This window comes from Sinohyriopsis cumingii, chromosome 16 (assembly GCF_028554795.1).
Source record: "Sinohyriopsis cumingii isolate HCF-2022 chromosome 16, ASM2855479v2, whole genome shotgun sequence".
Lineage (NCBI taxonomy): Eukaryota > Metazoa > Mollusca > Bivalvia > Unionida > Unionidae > Sinohyriopsis > Sinohyriopsis cumingii.
In genome coordinates this window covers 13,190,390-13,205,382 of record NC_142976.1, presented here as the reverse complement: position 1 = coordinate 13,205,382, position 14,993 = coordinate 13,190,390, and the positions used below count along the sequence as shown (strand labels likewise).

General features: G+C 36.8%; 1 protein-coding gene across 1 annotated transcript in view; it reads left to right on the top strand.

Annotated features, from left to right (window-relative positions):
• Positions 1-3,696: 3,696 nt before the first annotated feature.
• LOC149779962 (uncharacterized) overlaps positions 3,697-14,993 on the top strand; it is a 170,316-nt gene continuing 159,019 nt past the window's right edge. Inside the window, exons 1-2 of the mRNA XM_089936673.1 lie at positions 3,697-3,806; positions 6,518-6,826. Coding sequence (XP_089792799.1) covers positions 6,585-6,826 — 242 coding nt within the window. The 5' untranslated portion in view covers positions 3,697-3,806; positions 6,518-6,584. The remainder of the gene's footprint in view (positions 3,807-6,517; positions 6,827-14,993) is intronic.

The following is a 14,993-nucleotide window of genomic DNA, read 5'->3' as shown; positions in this document are numbered from 1 at the left end:
TTTTACTTTTGTGCAACCATTAACGTCTGAGATTTGAATCATCCAGTGAAACATTTCAAAATCAGAGTCTTAAATATGTCTGGCAAAGTCTGACTGAAATTTAAATAGCAGTGATGGCATTTGGTAATTCAAGCATGGGTGACATACATGAAAATTATATGAGTCGGCTGAAAAAGTTTTATTTACAGTTAGATTGTGAAAAGTAACCATGACAACGATTAAAAAGCCTGAGCTTCCGGGGGCTTCCATCCCCACCCCGGGAACCCACTAAGGGTTCAGTCCCAAAGACCCCTCCTCGCCTTCTTGTTTACGCTTCCACAAACCTATTACACCCTTTGATCAGCCTGTTGTAGGAATGCTATTTTTTTTTTGTTATCGTATATCATGAAAGACCCCAGGAATACGAGAACCCTGTCTTAGGGAAACAATTTTCACGATAATTATAAATAAATAAAGTGTGTGTGTGTGTGTGTGTGTGTGTGTGTGTGAGAGAGAGAGAGAGAGAGGCTATTCATTTCGTGCTACATTAGTCGAGGGCCTTGGGGAAGAAAAGCGTATAGTTTAAATACTTAAGGGCTTCGGAGAAGAATAATGTTCGCTACCTGGGTTAATTATTATTATTATTATTATTATTATTATTATTATTATTATTATTCCTTTATGACTAACAGCTCTCTGATAGTGATCCGAAGTTCATTATTGACAGATACTTCCATTTCAGATAAATAAGTCCTTTTCATGTATGACCCAGTTGCAAAAGTCACAACTTTTTATATACTTTTTAAAGTAATCATAGCTAAAGGTACGGACAAATGATGTTGATTTGTAGATTCTGACAAAACATTACGAGTTGATATCGTAAATGTAAGCCTCATATATGTGGTACTATGCTTTTGCAGTGTATTCGAAGGAAGTTTTTTCTTTGCCTTATCCTGATAGGTATTTTGACCACGATTCAGATATGCTGTAAATATGGCGAAGAGTAATTACCAATAATTAGAGAAGGATAAGCTCATCTTTTTGTATTAGGATACCTTTATTCGTCATCATCGTAGTCATCGTCATTATTATCATTCAGCTACGGCCTTAGCAAACGCGGGGCCCAATTTGGATCATTTGGCGGTGCCCCATGTGAGCACGGCATTTGGAAATAAACTTTTAAACAAGATTTTTATGATATTGAACTTAAAATTTTCTTCCACCGATTTAAATTATTTTCTCTTTATAGATATATATTTTTATTTCAAATTACTAACTCGCTGGGCCCCAGTGAGCGTGGGCCCGACTGTGCCAAATCGGCCCAGTTGGCCTAAGGCCGGCCCTGTTATTATTATTATTATTATTATTATTATTATTGATGGGCGGGCAAGTAAGAGCAGATTTGTGAAAAAACCAATACAGAAGGTTTATATGTTCTCATTTAGAAATAATTTCTTTATTCATACTCAATTCATGTTACCCTGACCTTTAACCCTCTTGCCTAAGCTGTACCGGGAATGTTATATTCCAATTAACAGCGGAGGAACTCAAGATCTACTGACAATCCATGAATGTGTATCAAAAGGTTCTAATTGACATGTCTTTATGAAAAAGTTGATGCCTGATGCCTAATGCATACCACAGATAGATTGATATCCATCAATCCCTCCACAACCACCACCCTCTCTCTCCGCTTCTGTGGTCAAAGTGGTTAGAGCGTCCGCCTCCGATGCTGGAGGTCGCAGGTTCGAACCTCATCCGAGTCATACCAAAGACTTATAAAACATTAAACAGGTTAGTGTTAGGACTAGTCGTCAGGATAATGTGACTGGTAAGCAGGGCCGATGAGAGCGATCACGAACCCTGGGGGTAAGAAACACCGAGCCTCTCCTAGTTCTTGTTCAAACACCGGAACACCACGAGAAATTTTTCTTTTATAAGATTAAAAAGCGTTGTTCGGCCCGGGCCCCCTTACGGGATATATCCTCGGTTGTTACCCCCGCCCCCCCTTGTCGGCCTTGATAGTGAGACATCATGCTATATGTTTGCGGCATGATGCCTCAAAACTAGACATCACTATAAACTTCCACACTGCAGACATCGCAGCGATATGACTGAAAACTTGTTACAGCTACGTTAAAAATACAAATCGCACACACACACACACACACATGTATATATATCCTTACATAGCAAGAAGAAAATACTATTTCACTTTTCAATGTTATTCGTACGTGCATGGAATGAAAATGTTGACAATATATGTTTATTTTTAAATTTGCATGAAATGTATATATTTGTACATTTTAGGGGCGTAGTCCCATATCACATTTTGAGCAATAACGTCAATAATGTCAGTCACCTCTGTGCTTCATGGAAAATCCTTTTTACTCGGTGATCCTTATAAATAAAGTATTGAGAGAGTATGCCTGATTTTTTGTGTTATTTATTTATTTATCTTTTTATTTATTTATTTATTTATTTATTTGGTTTGCAAAGCTTGACAGATAAATATCATCTCCGCAGACTTGCGGGAATTAAATTATAAACGGGTGTGAACCCCTGTTGAGTTATCGCACTGTGGCTTGCCTATGCTCGATCGGAAAATATCTATTGGGTTAGATTTAAACTGAACATCGTATCTCATTCTTTTTTAATTCTAAGTAAATATACGACCTTTTTCCAAGTGAATAACTAAAGGCAGAAAGAAATGGATTTGTACAGACATATTGGCTGCAACTCGGGCTGTTTATACCACAGCCACAACTCCTGTCCGTGCAATATCTAACATTGAAATATTAATTTTAGATTATTCATGATTCTAAAATATCACAATTTAAAAATGTTTGGAACGTTTTAATTTGTACAATTTAACCAAATATACAAAAATTATAAAAGTTTTATACGCTTTTATTTATATATTTTAGAATTCTGAATTTCACCCACCCATCTATCTCATGAAATTCATTTTGAGAGGAATGAATGTCTTTAACTATTCCAGCGCTCGTAATGTTCGAAGATATTTGTAATCAGCACAGAGTAATCAAAATTCCTACAAGTGTAATTAATGCTAATGTATCATTAGACTGAAAAATAGGAATATATTGTGAGAAAGACATACAGACATACGTACAAATATTTAAATTAAATATATACACTTTAATCTTGCTGTTTTAAATGTACCCCAATTGGAATGGTACACAAAGTTTTACTGAGTAACTAACTGGTATTTCAAATGAGGGTTTGAACTGATTTTAGTATTGTAATAAAGTTATAATAATAAAATGCCCTGGCACCCATCCCTGCTGTATGGGATTTTACTCCCGAGTCCTTTACGTAACACAAATAGAACAGGCTTCATTTCTCCATTTTTACGCAATACACTCTGTAAATCTCCACGATTTATTGCCTGCTGCTTCGAATTGTATTTATCCCTTATTTCGAGATTTAATTTCGTCAGAAATTATACAGTCATGGATTCACTGTGGCATGAAATTTCAGCAAGGATTTAAGTTTTCATACCATTTTTTTCTTGTTTGTCAAAGATAAGCATATTTACAAAATGTCTTGAGTTTGCGTCCGTGTGCAGGTTTACCCCTGTAATTGACAATCAAGTCAGCTCTCTTATCATATGGAATGTGGGCCCTTACAATTCTCCGTTAATATATAATCATATCACGCGTCTAACCCGACAGTTGATGATAATCCTGGCTTCGCCTTTTGATCCCCTATGATATCGAACTTTTTAATTTTAATATCATATACGAAACTGGAGGCCTTTTCTCTCCATATTTCATCTTGGAATTTAAAAGGGGGAGCATACAGAGGTAAGTTTTTTGCGACAGTAAAATATAATTGGATACAGCAACCCATTATTTTGAACGTTGCATATGCAGAGCTTGATAAGTAAGCAAAATTTCTTGTAATCAAATTAAACTTCTTTCCATAACTTCTTCGACTTCACTAAGTAAACAAACGTCGTCGATAGTACATTAGATAGTAAGTTAGTTCACTTTTGTGTTTGCAAAATATGACTGAAACAAAATGGGATTAATATTGTTTTTGGCTCTACCAGTCTCAATGCCATTTCCGTAGATAATCTTCAGTCCATCAGTATATTGTCTGTCGTACATTTGATTATTTATAAAGAGTAGCAGTCGAGCAAATGCATTTTTAAAGTTGAACTTCACTTCACTTATTTACGTACTTTGTACAGCTGGTGTTCTCCTTAAAGGGGAAGAGGATGTCTTTCAGATCTAGGAAGCAAGAAAACCCCGATGAAACCCGTGACTGAAATTGGGGACATCTTGCACATCATTGAACGTGCTGGAACCAGGGATGAAACATATAGTTGCTGAAACGTGACGCCATTTCATTTCTGCTTTCAGAACCCAGACCCCCCCCCCCCCCGACTCACGAAATTTCTCATCTTGAGCGCACATTAAAAGTTCGAAAAATGATTATGCACAGACTCCCAAGCTAATAAAACATAATTAAAGACTCATAACCGTCCGATCAAAGACATTCGGTAGTCCAAGCCTTCGTAATTAACTACAGATCTATGATGAATAGTGACTTAACGGCTGATGAAGGTTAATAACCTACCGGCAAAAGTGCGAATAGAATCATGGACTTAAAATAATCACACTTTGGTCATGAGTATTTCTTTAAAGTATCTAAATAAATTTTATTGTTTCTGATATTTCTGCTCTTAAACATGTAAATAAAAAGTCTTAAAAAAAAGGTCGCATTTACTTAATCACTGATAACCAGTCAAGTTTACTTTAATCGGACCGATTTAATCCAGGTATTTCCATTCTAAGTTCTTCTGTTTGACCAAACTTCGATATTACGGACAACGAATTATCTGGATGAAATATATAACGCCCATTGGAACGTTGTCTTAATTCATGTGTGTGTGTGTGTGTATATATATATATATATATATATATATATATATATATATATATATATATATATATATACCCTAATAAAACTCCAAGAAGTTCTCCACACCTCCACCCACGTTCTTCCTCGTTCTCAGCGCTTTCGAATGAAATGTCAAAGGCTGCTAGATGCTTTCAAATGTAAAATGGTAACTAAAGAAAATGATATCTTGGTATGGTATTACATATTGTCAATGTCTTAGGTGAGGTCATTAATCACTCTTTAGGTCCAGGACTAAGTTTAAGCTAGCAATATAGTGAACTGTGAACGAGACAACTTACTGAAATGAAAACGCACTTTCCTCATGAATTCTACTCAAGGTAAAGGTCAGGATTCAGGTCTTTGCTCTGCAATTATTTCGGAACATGTGACTTATTTTAATTCCGCCAGCTCTATTCAAGCGTAGCATACGACTTCACTGACGATGGTGGTGTGAAGAGAGCTCTGCACATGACAAACTACCAGATATGTTCGTTTGTTTGTTGGTTGCTTTGTTGGGGATTTCTTGGTGTTGATATATAAAAATGAAAGAAACCCGAAACATTTCAAATTTGATCTATCCAAATAACTATATCTAGGTGCAGATATGACTTTTCAAAGATAGTTTTAATCAAATGGAAAGAAAAGAGACTGTTTTATTTATGCACATTATATAGTAAGCAATTTTTATAACTAACTTTTTTTGACCAAATTATCTTGTTAGACATTTTTTTAAAAAGACACAGAAGTAATTTTACTTTACCAAGTAGGATATTTAAAAGCGTAATCTTTAGTTGTGACAGAACATAGCAAACCCAGACACAAAAAAGTGTATATATATATATATATATATATATATATATATATATATATATATATATATATATATATATATATATATATAAATGCAATCTAAGAAAAGTTTATTTTCTATCGGTGGTTAAACTTTCTGCGAGAACTAGATCCTTACATAATCATCTTGGTAGTTTGTCCTAAAAAAAGACTTGTTTATCATCGTGTGAGTTTATACTAACTGTTCAAGTGTCTGTAAAGTTTTCAGGTTGTCACTTTTGACCTTCGTTGCTAGTTGCTAACTCTAAAAGATATGGGCCTAATCTTTAATTATTGAAGTAATGTGATTTCGATAATTAAAGACGCAATATGCAGTTATGCATTTCAATTCCTAAAACTTCCATCGTCAGGAAAGATAAACTTTTTTTTAATTAATGTTATGTTATTAATGATACGATATATTTACTTATTGTAATTCGTCAAATATATAATAACACACCATTTACTGTCAGCTGCCCGGTGTCAAACTAAACAAAATGTAAAGCATCCAGCTTGTAAGAGTACATAAATAAAGGTCCTGCCCAGCCTGTTCTACAGAATACAGTAGGTAATATTTAAGAAGTTTTCGTTGGAATCTGTTTTTCTCTATAGGACACAAGTTTGAAGTTGTGTTACCTTAGCGTGGCTAGACATCAACGATGACGGTGTTACATTTTGGCACCAACGTAACTTTGAACTTGTAATGTTTAAACTGTTTAAAATATACAATTTTGATTTCAGTTTTATTTCATGGAAATTTTAATGTTTACTTTTGTTCCAGAAAGAGTATCGCATGTCACAGATCATCAAGAAACAACGCCATTAGTGGATACCTGTAGGTAAAGCTGATGTCTCGTTTGACTGCACGGCGGGCAACTATCGCCGGACCCGACATCGGACTTCTGTCATCGAGTGATTTGAAATCTAATAGTGTCAGGCTAACAAGCCCCACCTTGCGAAATCCTATACCTCCCAATTCAAAGTCAAAGCGACAAAGGTTACATCGGAGGCAGTCATTATCTTCTGAATGGAGCAACCAAGACATGGAGAATCAGCCCTTGAGGGGTGTGCCCTCCTTGAAAGATGAAAGGTATGTTTATTATATCATTAACGACAAACACGCTCTGATAAATATAGGTAAACATTTGTCGAAGTTATGATAATGTACTCATTTTAATAATTTTGGTCTATATTTAGCTAACAGCATCGTCCTTAGCAAACGCGGGGCCCGATTTGGATCATTTTGGCGGGGTCTCCTGTATATACGCGCGGGGCCTCCTGTGAGCACGTCATTTGGAATAAACTTTTAATCAAGTTTTATATGATAATGAACTTAACGTTTTATTCCATCGCTTTAAAATTACTTTCTACAGATATATTTTTACAAATTGCTAACGCGAGGGTCCCCTGTGATAGCGGGGTCCGATTGGGCTAAATCGGTCCAATCGGCTTACAGGGCTGTAAGCAAAAATAGAAATGCATAAAAAGTTAAGATAAAGATAGCGTATTGCAAACCCACCCCCCACCCCACAAAAAATAGAACTAGACAAATCTATATCATCACTTTAAATCGATACTTGTCATATATCTTTAATCTTCAGGTTTATATTTCTAACCTTATTTTGCCCCGTGGTCTAAAACGCTATCCGTTACGGATCACGGTCATCTCACCTCTGTCTGCGTGGGTTCGAGTCTCGGATTTGGCCAATGTGGGTATTTGAGAAAGTTTGCCAGTAACTTCTCGTGGGTCGGTGGTTCTTTCGGGGGGTTTTCCCGGGTTCTTCCTCCACCATTAATACTGGCCGCCACGTCTAGCCTATCGTGTGCTGAAAATTGGCGTTAAACCCCACAACAACAACAACTAACCCTATGTCCTTATTTCTTTATGAATTCAGTTGGATCTGCCTCATAGGTCAATATCATGCATTATGTCTATAAAAACTGATATACCTACTAGATGTCTATAAAAACTGATATGCCTACTAGATGTCTATAAAAACTGATATACCTACTAGATGTTTATTTACATTTTTATATGCAAAACAAAGAAAGAAAGCAAAACATTATATCGCTTCTACAGCCTATTCTTCTATTCACCATGAGTTACAATTTAATACTCAAAGTACTGGTTACATATTGTCCGTGAAACTCACCGTTTTAAGCAAGGGACTGAACTCTTGTAGCAAAGAGCAACCCCTATCTTATGCCTCAGATTTAAAATCTTTAGTTTTGAAAGGAAGTATACGAACTGCTTTTTGTGTTTACCTTACCATAGCTTAAATTAAGCTATAAAATGGCATATTTAACAAAATTGATTGCTGTTTCCATGGTAATGTTTGTCTAAAATATTAATTTTTTTATCAGAATAGTTTTATTTATATTCCATTGTAGTGTAAAAATATTAATGCTTTAAATATGTATCGATTTGTTATATTGTTTTATCTCAAAATCAACGTCTAATACAGTCATATTTACGTGAATACACGGGAGAATTTTCGATAAAATACTTTACATGTCGTTTCCTTTGACATTTTAGTATTTCGTTACCTTCGCCAAATGCACACTTTTATATTATTATTATTATTATTATTATTATTATTATTATTTAATGTTGTATCCCTTTCAGTATTTAATTTGTTCATTTGGTACATAATACTGTACCTGTCATACAGAGACTTAGTATAATCAGGTCCAACACTTTTGGTGGTGAAGCGATTGTCTCCTCATCTGCCCTTCCTTTACTCTGCAATTTTACTCTCCCCTTTCACACGCGTCATTCAATGTGTTTTCATTGACATTCCATGTTTTACGTGTAAATATTTTCATATTGTTTTAGATTTTCATCCAGCTTAACGGAGATAAAATGTTGTATTCTCTGTAGATTTTATTTATTCTTACCTTTTGATTCTATTTCTTCATTTGATATGAAGAATAAATATATTCCATCTCATCATGTTGATATTTTGAAATTTTTCTGTATTTTGTATTAAATGTCTGCTTTGCCCCTGTAATTGCCCTACTTCTTACCCCCACCCCCACTTCCGGCGAAGGACTTCCCTAACCCAAAACCTTGATAAAAACCGAAAGTTAATGTGCCGCACTACGTGAGTTAGGTGAGCTTTTGTTGGTGTTACGAATTACTAGCAGCAACCCAAAACCTTCATAAACCCTCAAAGTTAATGTACTGCATTACGTGAGGTAAGTGAGCTTTTGTTGGTATTACGAATTACTAGCAGCAACCCAAAAACTTGATAAACCCTGAAAGTTAATGTACTGCATTACGTGAGTTAGGTGAGCTTTTGTTGGTGATACGAATTACTAGCAGCAACCCAAAATTTTCATAAACCCTGAAAGTTAATGTACTGCATTACGTGAGGTAGGCGAGCTTTTGTTGGTGTTACGAATTACTAGCAGCAACCCAAAACCTTCATAAACCCTGAAAGATAATGTACCGCATTACGTGAGGTAGGTGAGCTTTTGTTGGTATTACGAATTACTAGCAGCAACCCAAAGCCTTGATAAACCCTGAAAGTTAATGTACCGCATTACGTGAGGTAGGTGAGCTTTTGTTCGTATTACGAATTACTAGCAGCAACCCAAAATCTTGATAAACCCTGAAAGTTAATGTACCGCATCACGTGAGTTAGGTGAGCTTTTGTTGGTATTACGAATTACAAGCAGCAACCCAAAACCTTCATAAACCCTGAAAGTTAATGTAAAGCATTACGTGAGGTAAGTGAGCTTTTGTTGGTGTTACGAATTACTAGCAGCAACCCAAAATCTTGATAAACTCTTAAATGTACCGCATTACGTGAGTTAGGTGAGCTTTTGTTGGTGTTACGAATTGCTATCAATAACCTAAAACCTTGATAAACCACAAGTTAATGTACCGCATCACGTGAGTTAGGTGACGAATTACTAGCAGCAACCCAAAAACTTGATAAACCATGAAAGTTAATGTACTGCATTACGTGAGTTAGGTGAGCTTTTGTTGGTGTTACGAATTACTAGCAGCAACCCAAAATCTTGATAAACCCTGAAAGTTAATGTACTGCATTACGTGAGTTAGGTGAGCTTTTGTTGGTGATACGAATTACTAGCAGCAACCCAAAACCTTCATAAACCCTGAAAGTTAATGTACCGCATTACGTGAGTTAGGTGAGCTTTTGTTGGTGTTACGAATTACTAGCAGCAACCCGAAAACTTGATAAACCCTGAAAGTTAATGTACTGCATTACGTGAGTTAGGTGAGCTTTTGTTGGTGTTACGAATTACTATCAGCAACCCAAAATCTTGATAAACCCTGAAAGTTAATGTACCGCATTACGTGAGTTAGGTGAGCTTTTGTTGGTGTTAAGAATTACTAGCAGCAACCCAAAACTTTCATAAACCCTGAAAGTTAATGTACTGCATTACGTGAGGTAGGCGAGCTTTTGTTGGTGTTACGAATTACTAGCAGCAACCCAAAACCTTCATAAACCCTGAAAGTTAATGTACCGCATTACGTGAGGTAGGTGAGCTTTTGTTGGTATTACGAATTACTAGCAGCAACCCAAAATCTTGATAAACCCTGAAAGTTAATGTACTGCATTACGTGAGTTAGGTGAGCTTTTGTTGGTGTTACGAATTACTAGCAGCAACCCAAAACCTTCATAAACCCTGAAAGTTAATGTACTGCATTACGTGAGGTAAGTGAGCTTTTGTTGGTGTTACGAATTACTAGCAGCAACCCAAAATCTTGATAAACTCTTAAATGTAGCGCATTACGTGAGTTAGGTGAGCTTTTGTTGGTGTTACGAATTACTATCAATAACCCAAAACCTTGATAAACCACAAGTTAATGTACCGCATCATGTGAGTTAGGTGAGCTTTTGTTGGTATTACGAATTACTAGCAGCAACCCAAAACCTCGATAAACCCTGAAAGTTAATGTACTGCATTACGTGGGGTAAGTGAGCTTTTGTTGGTGTTACGAATTACTAGCAGCAACCCAAAACCTTCATAAACCCTGAAAGTTAATGTACCGCATTACGTGAGATAGGTGAGCTTTTGTTGGTGTTACGAATTACTAGCAGCAACCCAAAATCTTGATAAACCCTGAAAGTTAATGTACCGCATCACGTGAGTTAGGTGAGCTTTTGTTGGTGTTACGAATTACTAGCAGCAACCCAAAACCTTGATAAACCCTGAAAGTTAATGTACTGCATTACGTGAGTTAGGTGAGTTTTTGTTGGTGATACGAATTACTAGCAGCAACCCAAAACCTTGATAAAAGCCAAAGTTAATGTACCGCATTACGTGAGGTAGGTGAGCTTTTGTTGGTGTTACGAATTACTATCAGCAACCCAAAACCTTCATAAACCCTGAAAGTTAATGTACCGCATCAAGTGAGTTAGGTGAGCTTTTGTTGGTATTACGAATTACTAGCAGCAACCCAAAGCCTTGATAAACCTTGAAAGTTAATGTACTGCATTACGTGGGGTAAGTGAGCTATGTTGGTGTTACGAATTACTAGCAGCAACCCAAAACCTTCATAAACCCTGAAAGTTAATGTACCGCATCACGTGAGGTAAGTGAGCTTTTGTTGGTATTACGAATTACTAGCAGCAACCCAAAAACTTGATAAACCCTGAAAGTTAATGTACTGCATTACGTGAGTTACGTGAGCTTTTGTTGGTGATACGAATTACTAGCAGCAACCCAAAACCTTCATAAACCCTGAAAGTTAATGTACCGCATTACGTGAGTTAGGTGAGCTTTTGTTGGTGTTACGAATTACTAGCAGCAACCCAAAAACTTGATAAACCCTGAAAGTTAATGTACTGCATTACGTGAGTTAGGTGAGCTTTTGTTGGTGTTACGAATTACTATCAGCAACCCAAAATCTTGATAAACCCTGAAAGTTAATGTACCGCATTACGTGAGTTAGGTGAGCTTTTGTTGGTGTTAAGAATTACTAGCAGCAACCCAAAATCTTGATAACCCCTGAAAGTTAATGTACTGCATTACGTGAGTTAGGTGAGCTTTTGTTGGTGATACGAATTACTAGCAGCAACCCAAAACCTTCATAAACCCTGAAAGTTAATGTACCGCATTACGTGAGTTAGGTGAGCTTTTGTTGGTGTTACGAATTACTAGCAGCAACCCAAAATCTTGATAAACCCTGAAAGTTAATGTACCGCATTACGTGAGGTAGGTGAGCTTTTGTTGGTATTACGAATTACTAGCAGCAACCCAAAATCTTGATAAACCCTGAAAGTTAATGTACTGCATTACGTGAGTTAGGTGAGCTTTTGTTGGTGTTACGAATTACTAGCAGCAACCCAAAACCTTCATAAACCCTGAAAGTTAATGTACTGCATTACGTGAGGTAAGTGAGCTTTTGTTGGTGTTACCAATTACTAGCAGCAACCCAAAATCTTGATAAACTCTTAAATGTAGCGCATTACGTGAGTTAGGTGAGCTTTTGTTGGTGTTACGAATTACTATCAATAACCCAAAACCTTGATAAACCACAAGTTAATGTACCGCATCACGTGAGTTAGGTGAGCTTTTGTTGGTATTACGAATTACTAGCAGCAACCCAAAACCTCGATAAACCCTGAAAGTTAATGTACTGCATTACGTGGGGTAAGTGAGCTTTTGTTGGTGTTACGAAATACTAGCAACAACCCAAAACCTTCATAAACCCTGAAAGTTAATGTACCGCATCACGTGAGTTAGGTGAGCTTTTGTTGGTGTTACGTATTACTAGCAGCAACCCAAAATTTTGATAAACCCTGAAAGTTAATGTACCGCATCACGTGAGTTAGGTGAGCTTTTGTTGGTGTTACGAATTACTAGCAGCAACCCAAAACCTTGATAAACCCTGAAAGTTAATGTACTGCATTACGTGAGTTAGGTGAGTTTTTGTTGGTGATACGAATTACTAGCAGCAACCCAAAACCTTGATAAAAGCCAAAGTTAATGTACCGCATTACGTGAGGTAGGTGAGCTTTTGTTGGTGTTACGAATTACTATCAGCAACCCAAAACCTTCATCAACCCTGAAAGTTAATGTACCGCATCACGTGAGTTAGGTGAGCTTTTGTTGGTATTACGAATTACTAGCAGCAACCCAAAGCCTTGATAAACCTTGAAAGTTAATGTACTGCATTACGTGGGGTAAGTGAGCTATGTTGGTGTTACGAATTACTAGCAGCAACCCAAAACCTTCATAAACCCTGAAAGTTAATGTACCGCATCACGTGAGGTAAGTGAGCTTTTGTTGGTATTACGAATTACTAGCAGCAACCCAAAAACTTGATAAACCCTGAAAGTTAATGTACTGCATTACGTGAGTTAGGTGAGCTTTTGTTGGTGATACGAATTACTAGCAGCAACCCAAAACTTTCATAAACCCTGAAAGTTAATGTACTGCATTACGTGAGGTAGGCGAGCTTTTGTTGGTGTTACGAATTACTAGCAGCAACCCAAAACCTTCATAAACCCTGAAAGTTAATGTACCGCATTACGTGAGGTAAGTGAACTTTTGTTGGTATTACGAATTACTAGCAGCAACCCAAAGCCTTGATAAACCCTGAAAGTTAATGTACCGCATTACGTGAGGTAGGTGAGCTTTTGTTCGTATTACGAATTACTAGCAGCAACCCAAAATCTTAATAAACCCTGAAAGTTAATGTACCGCATCACGTGAGTTAGGTGAGCTTTTGTTGGTATTACGAATTACTAGCAGCAACCCAAAACCTTCATAAACCCTGAAAGTTAATGTAAAGCATTACGTGAGGTAAGTGAGCTTTTGTTGGTGTTACGAATTACTAGCAGCAACCCAAAATCTTGATAAACTCTTAAATGTACCGCATTACGTGAGTTAGGTGAGCTTTTGTTGGTGTTACGAATTGCTATCAATAACCTAAAACCTTGATAAACCACAAGTTAATGTACCGCATCACGTGAGTTAGGTGAGCTTTTGTTGGTGTTACGAATTGCTATCAATAACCTAAAACCTTGATAAACCACAAGTTAATGTACCGCATCACGTGAGTTAGGTGAGCTTTTGTTGGTGTTAAGAATTACTAGCAGCAACCCAAAATCTTGATAAACCCTGAAAGTTAATGTACTGCATTACGTGAGTTAGGTGAGCTTTTGTTGGTGATACGAATTACTAGCAGCAACCCAAAACCTTCATAAACCCTGAAAGTTAATGTACCGCATTACGTGAGTTAGGTGAGCTTTTGTTGGTGTTACGAATTACTAGCAGCAACCCAAAATCTTGATAAACCCTGAAAGTTAATGTACCGCATTACGTGAGGTAGGTGAGCTTTTGTTGGTATTACGAATTACTAGCAGCAACCCAAAATCTTGATAAACCCTGAAAGTTAATGTACTGCATTACGTGAGTTAGGTGAGCTTTTGTTGGTGTTACGAATTACTAGCAACAACCCAAAACCTTCATAAACCCTGAAAGTTAATGTACTGCATTACGTGAGGTAAGTGAGCTTTTGTTGGTGTTACGAATTACTAGCAGCAACCCAAAATCTTGATAAACTCTTAAATGTAGCGCATTACGTGAGTTAGGTGAGCTTTTGTTGGTGTTACGAATTACTATCAATAACCCAAAACCTTGATAAACCACAAGTTAATGTACCGCATCACGTGAGTTAGGTGAGCTTTTGTTGGTATTACGAATTACTAGCAGCAACCCAAAAGCTCGATAAACCCTGAAAGTTAATGTACTGCATTACGTGGGGTAAGTGAGCTTTTGCTGGTGTTACGAATTACTAGCAGCAACCCAAAACCTTCATAAACCCTGAAAGTTAATGTACCGCATTACGTGAGATAGGTGAGCTTTTGTTGGTGTTACGAATTACTAGCAGCAACCCAAAACCTTCATAAACCCTGAAAGTTAATGTACTGCATTACGTGAGTTAGGTGAGCTTTTGTTGGTGTTACGAATTACTAGGAGCAACCCAAAATTTTGATAAACCCTGAAAGTTAATGTACCGCATCACGTGAGTTAGGTGAGCTTTTGTTGGTGTTACGAATTACTAGCAGAAACCCAAAACCTTGATAAACCCTGAAAGTTAATGTACTGCATTACGTGAGTTAGGTGAGTTTTTGTTGGTGATACGAATTACTAGCAGCAACCCAAAACCTTGATAAAAGCCAAAGTTAATGTACCGCATTACGTGAGGTAGGTGAGCTTTTGTTGGTGTTACGAATTACTATCAGCAACCCAAAACCTTCATAAACCCTGAA